Here is a 12,846-nt window from a genome sequence, read left to right on the forward strand (position 1 = left end):
ATTATGTTCTTCAGTGCTGAAGGAGACGATGTCTGTGAGTTTGCAGTCCCTGAACGATGATTCCCAAATGGCATGGAGGAAGGACGTCAAGTGTTTGTTTACTAAACACTTGCAGAGACTATAAGTAGATGCCACATTTAACTACTGCCTCCTCTAGCAGGGGGTTTAGTTTGGTTTAACATGGCCTTGACATTGGAAAATTCTAATTTCAGACTATAAAAATAAACAGGATTGTTCAGTACATGCGCTGGTACTTTTACATGGTTTCTTGGATTCAAAAGTACAGAGAAACACAGCCATTACATCAAATAAACAAAGACACCACTGAATGATTTTAACAATGGGATTTAATAAAGAATAAAGACACAAGAAATCAACATACATTAACATTTATTTTACAAAAGGGTAATTTACAGCTAATAAGGTAAATGGTAAAGCTGTTGCTCATGCATATTTAATGTGCATTTAACAAAAGCCCTTAATGATCAGCAGGTGAACTAGGCTTGGTGAACATTTCTCAGACAGACTGTCTGTAATACACTGCTTCAGTTCGGTCATACTTCCTGTTCTTTTCCATGTATGGCTAACCAAATATATTAAGTTATAAATATCTTTAGTAAAGTAAACCATGTATGAACAGTGCATTTACATAGTACTTGCTATGTAGATGCATCACAGCAAGCGCTGAACTTATAATAAATACAAAACAAAAAGGCTACAGACAATGACATCAAAGGGGTGAAAAGTGCAGGGGAAGGCGATGTGCTGGACAGAAGTTGAGTTCCCAGCTGACAGACAGGCAGTTTTAGGCCGTGCAGCTGATTTCTGTCTAGGCACTTGATTGTTTGATAAGGGAGTGAAGCCAATTTGATTGGCTGCATCCTAACTGATCTCTGTGTCCCTCAAGTCTCTCACACCGTGGTCATGAGTTTTAACGAGCCTGATCGGAAACGTAAGATCTTCTTCTTCAAATTGTGGGAAGCCTTGATTTTGACAAACGCCTTAGCCTGTGCTGACGTCATTCCGTGGGATCCTGCACCCGCCTGGTTGAACTGGGGCCAATTGACCCCTGCACTGCCCTCAGAGTCACTGCTAGTGCTGCTCTCAGCTACATAGTCCGCCTCGCTGGCGCTGGACTCGCTGTCCCCAAAACAGTTGGTGGTATAGTTACTGCGCTCATCCTCGCTTGTGTCCAGAATGGTGGAATGGAAGAGAGAGGCGCACTCTGCTGAATATTCAGAGTCGCTGCCAACGTAAGCATAGGGGCTGGTGTACTGTGCGTTAGGCGGCAGGTGCATGGCTGACATGTGGCCCAGCATTTCTCGTTTCTGCCTGTAGTGAGCCCTCCTGTAAGCCTCCTCGTATGGGATCTCATGGAGACCCCTCGGTCGCCGATGGTAGTCGTTGCGCTTGTACTTGGGTTTGGCCAAGACTGCCTCATGATGTCGGTGATGTCCATGGTGTCTCTGGGAAGAAGATCGACCCCCTGTGGAACTGGTGTGCTTCTCCAGGATTCGTTCTTCAGGGATGGGGGCAGGGATTCTCTTGGCTTTTGAGGAGGACTTCTTGTAGGATTTATGCAAGTGGTGGACGTCGTCCACTTGTCGAGACCTCCTCGATCCTGTCCGATGCTTGTCACGACCAATCTCGGAAACATGCTTGGACACATGAGGTCTACTTTTTGCACTGGTGGAATTTTTCACTTTGACAATCTTGATGTTCTTGGTGCCACCCTTACGGAGATTTACATTCTGTTTCTGAGCAGCTATGTACTGGGCACTGACCATTTGACCTCCCTCGTCTTGGCTTTGCGAAGAAGAACCGAGACTGAGCAACTCTGGAGCCAGCTGCTCGGCGTCTTCACCACAACTTCCTGGAGCCTGAGCTTTAGGACTCCTCTTAAGAGGACTTGCTTTCATTGCTTGTCCTGATTTATTGTCCTCCACAGTGTAATAAGAATGCTTGTTGAGTTTGGGAGAGGAAACTGCATTCGGGCTGCCTAAATCCTGGCAGTCCTTCGTTGCAGCACTTAACGGCTGGCCTTTACTGGCTCCAAAAACTTTCTTCTTTAAGAGGCAACTAGTGTTATTATCATTGGTGATTGAGTAACCGTTCTGTGGCTGACTTGGAGACTCAGAAGACCACTGTCTTTGGGGCGAAGCTGTGCTTGGCTCAGTGCTAGTTGCTGATGCATCTTGTAAACATGTCTGCCAGTTAGGCTTGAGGTCAGAGGTCCTATGCAGAGCCTGGACAGCAGCAGGGGCCCGTGAGCAAAGACTAGCCTGCCTCAAAATGCTCTTGGAGGGGTCAGTGTTGATGCTTGTTCTGGGTTTGCTGGTCCTCAACGGTTGTGCCCTCCTCTGAAGTAGACCAAAGATATAACTATCCAGTTTTTTGTTTGGGAGCATCTGAGAGGCATGCCAAGATGAATTCTGGGTGCCCATGACCTGCTCAGGTTTCTGTTCATCACTCGATGCTTCACCAATCTTTGAGAAGCTACAATCGTCCTTTAGGTGACTAGTCATGGACTGGAAGTAGATGGGACTCTGGACAGCCACTGCATGGAGAGGGCTGGGGTACCGGTAAACATCATTACCGTTTTTGGCAATGAGATCAGAGTGGAATTTGGAAAGGCCATCGCAGGAGCCATCCGGGGAAGGGGAGTAAGATGCAGAAAGAGACCTGCGGACTGTTCCAGAACTTGAGTCTTCGCATTGGCAATCACACTCTGCACAAACGCCCAGCTCATCTGCAAATCCCAGAGGACACAACAGTTAATACTACAAGAAAATGTAATGTCAGATTACTAAAACCGCTAATTTCATTATGCTATGGCATGTGAGAGGAGAGTTTATCTGATTCATAGAGGTCTAGTGCTCAGCTGGGTGGGTGGTTGATTAGTTTTGATGTGCTAATGAGCCTTTTGTTGCTAGCTTATAGGTGTGGCTGGGAGAGCCATCAGCAGGGCTGTGAAACTGTTTCTATCTCTGTCTGGGACCAAACTTCTCTTGTTTCACCTGTATTTGCACAGTTGAGCTTAAGTGATTATAGAATGCTCTCTGCTAACGGTAATGCAACACAAAAACAGATGTCATTTAAAGAAACTAGAAACAAACGAACAGAGTGTCCCTTCTTTGTGATACCAGCTTCTAAGCCTGGAGGAAGAAATCACCATTAAGTAAATAGTTCTGCATAACAAAGCTAGAGAAGGGAACAGTGTTTCAAGAATTCATGGAACAGCGCTGATGGGTAAGACCAGTTGAATGACCCAGAAACTTCAAATCGTCACAAGGAGACTCTCACCTGCAGGCTTAAGCCTTCCCTCAGAGGCACAGAGCGAGGTGTCGAGGGGGGTGCACAGGCAGGTGGTGGAACGACAACTGGACAAACACTCGCTGAAGACGGAGTTGGAGGAATTGGAGAGAGATCCAGAAGCACCGTCGCTTAGGTCGTAAAAGCCTGGGAGAGAGAGGGTGAGACATTAACACATTAATTTTACATCTTCAAGAATGAGGTGATGTGCTCTTTCACTCTCTTTTGGAACCTACTTTCAATTACGATTTTTTTTTTTTACAATTACGCGTTTAGGAAGGTATACATTTGCCAGAGGAAATAGAGCTAGGAACCAGATCTCCATACATCACGATTGATATTAGCATTAAAATGGTGAAGAATAAAACCATAACAACTACTACAAACAGCACCCAAAATAGCTAAAGGTTGAAGAACTCTATATACACTTTAGAAGAAGTTACAGTATAAGGCCATTTTAACAATTAAGAGCATACACACACATGTAATCAATCTCCACTTTATATAACCTTCCTCCAACAAAAGTGCAGTCAGTTCCAGCACTAAAATGACCTCTTGTTTTTGGAATGTAAACTAATGTAGCTGTAGCAGGCTCTGGCACAGGGTGCAGATTGTTCACATTACCAAATTAGTGCTTAAGCAAAACAGCTAAACAGTTTCAAACAGACATTAGGGCTCACAGGTACACATGCTACTACAGGCCCAAAGCACAAAGTAGTCTTTTGCAAAGTGAAATAATTCGAACAGGACGTCTGATTACCACCCCCGGGTGAATGTAGAAGATTAACAATCATTAGAAATGCTTTCCTGTGCTTGCGAATCAGTTTTATTGGAAATCCTTTCTGCCTACGCCAATTGCTTAGATTGGTTTTATGCAGACGATTCTGCAGGCAATCAATTCTGCCAACCCTTAATGATAATTCAATAAAACATGCAGTGCACAGAATTCAAGACCCTTTTAAAGAGCTATGGCTCCACAAAAGATACTAACCTGAGCTTGGCCGGCTGTCCGTTTCCACGTGTTCATTCGAAGTCTCTGTGTCCAACCGCAGGTCACTGATCTGTCTGTCTAATTCCTGGAGCTGGTTGATCAAACCTGCATCTCGTCTCCTAAGGCAGTTCTATAAAAGAAACAATACATATTGAAAAGATGTTAAGAAAATATTTCATGAATGTTTAGTAGCTTCATAAATGGTAAAATTGTTTGGCATTTAATTTAGAAGGTTTTGCCCTGCAGCCCAAACAAGAATCTGCAAACAGTTGCATTTCACAATTTATGTCTCAATGCCGGTGGCCTCATGCCACTGATCAGACAGATGTAATGAACTAAATTAGAGTCACACCTCGCATGGGAATAACCATTCAACTTCGACACACCGCTTGCGAGCAATTGGATGCATCTGACAACACCCGTATCATGTGCTGCATTCCAAATTAAGCATGGCGAAACGGCAGACTGAGGAAAATGTGGCCCCTTCAAAGCAGAAGGACATTACTTCAAATGACCTATAATCAGAGGCATGTTATCTGCTGCAAAATTTAACTGCTGTTTGCTGACAGGGGAGGTAATGCAGTGCAGATTCCAGGCTATATGGAGCAGTGGAATGGCGTTTCCTCCGCTGCAGACCGAGGCTGTAAAAAAGCCTGGTCCTGACAGGCGGGCTGCAAGTGATTTATGGGCCCTGAGCTCTCAGCATGCTGGTGGTGTGCAGACCATTTTTACACAAAGTGCCATTTGCAGAGCACACCGACGGTTATTTTGAAACGGCATCAAATTAACCCCAGACCACTCTTGATGGCCCGGGCTTGGGTTTTGGACGATGGTGTCTACATCTCTGGTTTATACTCATTTCATTGCACAAGCACAGCTCAGTCAAAGACCACATATGATTGGTTGTTTGTTTCTGGGAAATCATAAGGACATCATGCATTATATGATCCACACATTGCCATTAACTTTAAATGTAGTTCTGGGTGTGAGGCCTGCAAACAAACTGACCTCAAAATAAACAAGAGTAATTATCCCAAACTACAGCAGGGAAGACTCAAGCCACTTGTGTACATGTCTGAGGCTTTAGCAAAGCCAGGAAATAAATCCAAACCTTGTAATTCTTTTCTGTATACAATACATGAACCACAATGCATGAACCCCGTAGGGTTACAATAATGGAAATGTTTGCAAATACCTCAAGTGGAACCAGGTGTCTTTGGCCCAACTGTTAAATTTAATCTCGGTCATCCTCTAAAGACAGCAGGGGGCTTGAGCTGGGCTTGTAAAAAGTTCATTTCCATTGAAGCCCATCAACTAATCTTATTCAGGCCTGTCAGACCCCCTCCTAGACTTGCATTAGAAACTCAGGGATGTTCTACTACCTCCAGGAAGTTTGATTTAAATGGTTCTCTTTTTGTTTTAATGTCATTCTAATGATTACAGCGCTTGCGTTTCTGGTGTCACATGACTAAATGCAAAAAAAAAAAAATGAAAAAATGAAAAGAGATACTATTTTGTCAATACTAGTATTCATCTTCCAAATACTTTTTCTACGTTTTGCAATTTGATGCAAGACGAATCAAAACCAAAATTGAATAGACAAAAACATTTGAATATACTCAATCCACCTAAATCCAATATGATCTCAATCCACCTAAATGTCTTTTTTAATTATAATTTTAAATTATGAAAATGCTCAATGCATTAACCATGTACCCTGGTAGTACCATGGTATTCTTGGAAGTACCCTGGAGTACCATGCAAATACAATGGCACATTGTACTAAATGTAGTACCATGGTACAAAGAAAAGTACAGTACTCAGTACTAGTACTTACTTGTACTACTAGTACTAGTATTAGTACTTATCAGATACCATCACTGTACTATGGTCTCTTGTAAGGGTTATTCGATTAAAATAAATGGTAAAATGATGTAATCTAAAAATGTCAATGCCAAAAAAAAAAAAAAAAAATACAAGTGGGAAAAAAAAGATGTTGCGCTAGGACTACATATAGACTACTTCAACAACAATAATAAAACGGTTTCTATTACTCACCAATTGTTTTCTGAGTAATAAAATATTCTCCTCCAGAAGTTTCTCTTCAGTGTTCAGAAAGCTGTCCTCCACTGTAAGGCAGGGTTTGTCCTCCTGACAGTTCAACACAGCCCTAACCAGCAGCTCCTGTCTCTGCCTCAGATACTCCAGCTCGGTCAGACCCGCAACAGTCGCGTCCACACGCTCTCGGGTTCGAACCCGCTCCACTTCACCAGAGCGCGCGTCGCATTCCTTCCGATCCCGCATCATGAGCGCGCAATAATCCCTGGACACCAGCATCTCTGACAGCTCATTCATTTATATATCCACCGATAATAATCTGATGGAGATTCTTCTTATGAACTAAGTGCATCTGAGAAACACTTATGACATGGTCAGATAATCTCCATGTATTAAAAGTGATCATCAAAACAAACAAAAAAAAGAATCCAAAAATTCTGAGAAAAAAGAAAAAAAAATTAACAGGACTGTTTGTGATATGAATTTTGATTTAGAAAAGTTTGTTGTCCCTTATGAAGCTCAGTATAAAAAGTCCAAATCCACAGACAGAGGGATAGAGAGGGCGTTGATGTGTCCCGTCCGGCTGATACTGGGATCTGAATGTGTCCTGCAGGGAAGAGCTCAATCACACTCGCGCGCACGGAGGAAACCTCGCTGCTGAGGAGGCCACGGGGTCCCAATGCCCGCTCAGTTCTGTTCACTCCACTCCCTCCTCCTCTGATTTATGGAGGTGTCCTTTCATGCATGATCTTTAAACAGAATCAAGATTTGCATTAGATGGGTTATACTATTCAGATTACATGCAAAATCATAGAAAGTATTAACTATCCCAACTCTTAATTATCATATTTAACAAAAACAGGACCACATTTTGTAGCACTGGCAGGTTGCTACAGTACATGAGAAATAAATACACGTAAACACACCCAAGCCTACAAAATATGATGAGATTTATAAGTAAGCACTTTAATTTTTGTCTTAAAATCAATTTCATATCCTATTCATTTCATATATCAGTTTATTAAAAAGTGCTATGGTGGTACAGTGATGAGATTATGTGCTGTATGACTGCCATATTCTTATACACATGATATTTACATGAACACGGTACACTAAAACCATGGCGGTAGTGTCTAATAAATGTTATTACTTTGGTATCATTTCTAAAAGAACAGGAAAATACCAGTGGCCATACAAAGACACAATGCACGAGGCAGATATAATGACCTAAATAATGTTTAATAAATTGCATTACCGTTAATGACATGCATTTCAGATAATTAATTTTATAATTGAGATTTCTGAAAGGCGCATCTGATTTAAAGGGACTCAGGTGGAGTGACTGCCCTCTACTGTTGTTCAAACAAAAACATTGTGTACTTTCAAATGCACTTGGTTGACTATTCCCATACATTTATTTTTACAAATGCATAAATTACCCTACATGCATGTAATCTAATAAGGAAATAAAAAGACCGACATTTCACTAAGATGTGGGAAAATATACATTGACTCAAACAAAGAATGATCTACAGGTTTTTCTAAAACATGTGTTTAAACATTATTTCTGGTAATAGACTCCACAGCTGCTTCTATAAGAGGCTGAAGTCACATTTCTCAACCAGCTCATTAGTCAGACGCGTGGAGAACTCAAAACAGACATCTGATTTGTTTGAAAATGCATCTGTGAAATGGATCAAGAATTTACATATCGGGAATGCGATTGTTCTGGCAGGTTTTAAGCTAATTCATATTTTGGATCCAAAGATGTGTATATAGTTTTTAAACAGGCTTTGCTTTAAATTTAGGCTTTTTCCAATTAAAAAAAACAATCTTCTTTTCTGGAAAGGATGGATACTCGTATCTAAATTCCAATTAAAAAGGAACAGACACTGTTTATATTCATCGGAATAAATGAGTCGCGCTTCCAGCTCTGACGCAAACCCCCCTTTCCACGAAAGCGTGTCTAATGAAAAACACTGCACCTCTCAAACCCCTGTCCATCAAAGTCAACCGATGGCTCAGACAGTTTTGTTTGATTTGCAGCTAAGCAGGCGGTGAAGATGAGTCAAAGAGAGGAGGAGACCCTCAGTAGACGGCACAAAGCTTAATCTCTCTCTCTAAACATGACAGGGATCGAGGAAATGGGATCCATGGCTGCTTCTATGAGGAACAGATGTTTGAAACACAGCTGGTGACCCTTCTCAAACCGCTCTGAAACATTAGCCCAGGACGAACGGTTACACAAGCACACAGATATACACACACGGTCAAGGATGTGGAAAGAAAGAGTGGCTTTAGGGCACAAACTCAATAATTGGACAGAGTCGTGATTGCGGCCCCACTCCTTAGGCTACGACTGTGGGACAGGAAGTGACCCGGGATATACATACATTGTAATTGGATCAAAGGCTGCAGTCTTTGTACCACCAGAATTAAATCTCTCAGACAAACAGGATAAATCATTCCTTTCACTGCCAGGTTTTCCCCCAAAAAGCTCACTGTTTCAAACAGGACACAAAAGAGAAGTGTCTCTATTAAAATAAATTGAACTGTTTTAACAGTGGACGCTTGATTATTTTATGTAAATCATTTCCCATATAATTTGACCCAAAAAAAGCCAGACACTTTCCCCTTAGACTAGCTTTTGCTAGTACAAAGTCACATTTGTGCTTAAACTAATCCAATCACTCACAGTAATTACCTTATGAATTTTGTAAGGCCCATTAAACGAGAACAGGACCCCATTATGTAGGACTGGCAGGAACATGGGGAATAAATTAATACATCTAAATACATCAAAGCCTACAGATGCCGAGCAGTGGCGACAAATCGAGCAAATGCGGCGTGAGGGTTTATAAGCATGATACCAACCGTCACCCCTCACCTATATCTTATGTCATGCTGGACACAGAGCGCTTTTATACAACACATCAGTCATATCGCCGATGTTATTACTTTAAACGCACACCCAAAGACTGTGGCAATGAGCCAAAAATAACTCGTCGGAGGTGTTTGTTTTAGTATTCCTGGAGTAGTGGAAACAAAAGACTTGGAAAATATTCCATCAAGAGACCGACCGGCCTCTATACCTGGGGTTGAACGGACGCTGGATGCAGGTGTGATTGTGATTCGAAAGGTAGAGCTTGTCTATTCACCACACACTGTGAGAAACCACATGCAGTCATCAATACCGTCGCGGGATGCTGGATAAAATTCAAGGCCGGATCTTTGTTCACCAAATCCATGAACTTTCCTGATGCTACAAGCAGGCCGTATAAGAATTTGAGGTTAACGTTTCTTTTGAATAGGCCTAAATTAATTCCATATCTCTTTGTCAAGAAAAACAAGGCTTAAAAGAATATTCTGGGTTCGTAAGTGATTTTTGTTTCTACATACTGAGGGACAAACCAAAACTATTGTCTGTGGTCGTCGGCAGCATGCCAAAGATGCTGTGGGACACCGCAAACAATATTTTTGTTTGTACAATTTTATCACACTAGTTTCATGTCAGTGCAGTGTCTTGCCTCATACTTCCATTGTTTTAACTCTAAATATGGACAAATCCAAATCCAATCCAATTTAATAAAGAAATTTAAACCAACAGTTGGGTTTTCCATATTTGACCCAACCATTAACAGCCCAGCACTTTTTAGAGTATATAAATTATCATACTCTAATATAATTATCAACATGATCACAACTTTGCTGAAAAAAAAAAAACTGTTGTACACAATCTACTTCATACCTTCTGTTATCTGATTTATGGTTTATTCTTACTTTTATCAAATAAAAAGCCTTATAAACTTCAAGTCTTTTTACTGTGAAATCTTTACTGATTTTTATAGGGTAAAAGTAAGAATACGTTTTTATACTTTGTCTAAAGGTTAAATTAACTGACTATTATTTCATTAGTCAGGCTTTACAGGGTTATTGTACACACAAATGTTTGATTGTTTTTACAATAACATATATGACATTGCTGTTTAAATGTTTTCGAACTGATTATAAGACTGCAATATAATTGAGCAAAAGAGCGAGTCATTACTTAATGAATCTAAAACGAGACAAAGACAGCTGAATATTAATGCAAAGTCAGTCCTGCTGCTACTGACGGGTGTCCCATGAGCCTCCTGCTGTAATTCAGACCAACATATAGTGCCCTCTGGCTATTATTAAGCTCGACGTGGTTGTCAGGCTTGATATGTCCTACATACGCTCTTGTGTCTGTATTGCTGTTCAGACAACACATATGGAATAAGAGAATCCAGCAACATACAGTAAGTATTATAACTCCAACAGAGACTAGAAAAGATTATTTGGCCCTTTTTTAGACACCTTTTAGAAAATTATTTTGACCATATGTTACTTAAAACTCTAAACCCGAATCTCGAATGACTTTGTCAAGGGTGTCGGTTGATGTTAATGTTACAGCAATAAAAACAGATTCGAAAAAGAAGCATTACCATTGGCACGTGTGGAGATGCTCTGGATGGTGATTCTTGACATTCAGCCCTTTAAAAAGTGGATATTAGATTAAAATAAAGGCTGTATGGGACATTGATGTGTCACATGTCAAAAGTTCAATGTCAAATCGCCAATATCTCTGCAGTCTGTACAGAATGTCCCGGTAAAACAACAAAGCTTAACCAGACATCTGAGCCGAGCTGCCTGAGGTCAGGACATTGTCCAATAAGTTGTTTCTTCTCAGATTTGCTTACTCATACAACTTCTTACCACACATTTTCTCACTTATGAAATCCCAGCAATGCCTTTGTACTTTAAACTGCCTGTGATCCAGTCCAAAGGTCTTTAAAATCAAACAAAAAAGAAACCAGGAAAAGAACTATTTGCCTAAAGTAAGACATGGAGAAGGTGATACTTCAGCTAAAGAGAACAGCGTCAGCTAAAAGGGGTTCAGGGGCTCTTTTATTCTTTGGAGAATTCACACAATAGTGGTCGGACCTGGCGCTCTCCAGCATCTCCTTACTGTCAGCCTGCGGATCATTAAGAGTATTAATGGTGGGGTAATGTGGAGCGGCACAATGCCAATGACCCCCTCTCGTCACACAGACCCCTCTCAAAAACCCCTTCACAGACATTTACCCTGTGAACACGTTCACCATGGAAGTCTGAGTGCAGACACTCACAAACACATTATACGAGTGCTTTTCCACCGCAGGTACACGCTGATCTGTGTGAGTCGAGTGCAGGCGAGTGATGAGAGATTTGCATGCGGAACACCATTTTAAGAAAATAAAAAAAGACAAAGGAAAACCAACAATGACAAAGAACAATAACAGTGAAAAGATGAAGAGTGATATTGTTCTATGTAAGGTGGATGCTGCTATATTATTTACTCATTCACTACCGTTCAAAAGTTTGGGGTCAGTTAGAATTTTGTTGTTGAAAGAAATTACTACTTTTATTCAGCAAGGATGCATTATCAAATAATCCAGAGAAAAAATATATCACGATTCCACAAAAATATTAAGCAGCACAACTGTTTGTAACATTGACAATAATAAGATACGTTTGGTCACACAAAATGCGTCTCTATAGCATGCATTGTTTATCGTGCAATTTATACGCGATAATGAGTTTTTACGTGCATAGGATACGCATGGGTAGGTTTAGTAGTGGTGTGGGGTGCCAGTGTATTATACGCAATAAAGTGCGTATCATATGCACGCAAAAACTCATTTTCGCGTATAAATTGCACGATAAACAATGCGTGCTATAGAGATGCATTTTCATAAAGAAATGACATTCACATTCAAGTGAGACTTAAATGTCTTAAAAGTGTGACTTAAATGTCAGTTTAGATTAAAGTTCGCATTAAATAAGCTGGTGCATAAGATGTCACATCATCACATACTGATGGTGGAACAAGCAATTTTCACAACATAAAGGAAATAAACACTTATTACTGTGAAAGCAGATTAGAGACTGATACTTCAAGTATATACTTACAAGCTTGCTGTAGTCGAGTGGAGGTTGAGTTTGTTCCACGGATGTTCTGGATTTGTGGTTCTGTGATGCCGTTGCTGTTCAGTTCTCTGTTCTGGTTCCATGTCTCAGACTCAAGATGTGAAGTTTTGAGTGAAACATCTGAAAGAAACGCTTTATGAGATAAAAAGCTGACAACAGACTCGAAAGGTCAGATATAAAACCAAATGATGCAGCCAACAATTCACTTCATAAAGAAAAACTTCATAGCTCATATCCCGCATCTTCGGGTACATTTTCTGTCTTCCAAATGTCAAACAGCCCACGTAATTGGCCTGGTTTCCATATGCTTCATACATCTTACTGACAGATCAAAATCATTATTTGTTTTACAGGTTTCACAGATCCAGTGTGATTAAAGTGAAAGAGCACAGATTTAATACTTCTTGTCTGAGAGGCTGAGCCAAAATTGAACTTTCAAAGGTTTTTAAATAAATGAATGTTTAGTATGCGAGACTGATCGACAATCTGAAGGA

General features: G+C 40.7%; 1 protein-coding gene across 1 annotated transcript; it reads right to left on the reverse strand.

Annotated features, from left to right (window-relative positions):
- Positions 1 to 336: 336 nt before the first annotated feature.
- dact1 (dishevelled-binding antagonist of beta-catenin 1) lies at positions 337 to 12,456 on the reverse strand. The gene is made up of 5 exons (XM_084393274.1): positions 12,335 to 12,456; positions 6,362 to 7,110; positions 4,304 to 4,433; positions 3,304 to 3,459; positions 337 to 2,749 (listed from the first exon to the last, which is right to left on the reverse strand). Exons 2-5 carry the CDS (start codon positions 6,656 to 6,658, stop codon positions 912 to 914), a joined length of 2,421 nt encoding a protein of 806 aa, XP_084249400.1. The 5' UTR covers positions 6,659 to 7,110; positions 12,335 to 12,456; the 3' UTR covers positions 337 to 911.
- Between the last annotated feature and the right edge of the window lie 390 nt (positions 12,457 to 12,846).

This window comes from Rutilus rutilus (assembly GCF_951802725.1).
Source record: "Rutilus rutilus genome assembly, chromosome: 21".
Lineage (NCBI taxonomy): Eukaryota > Metazoa > Chordata > Actinopteri > Cypriniformes > Leuciscidae > Rutilus > Rutilus rutilus.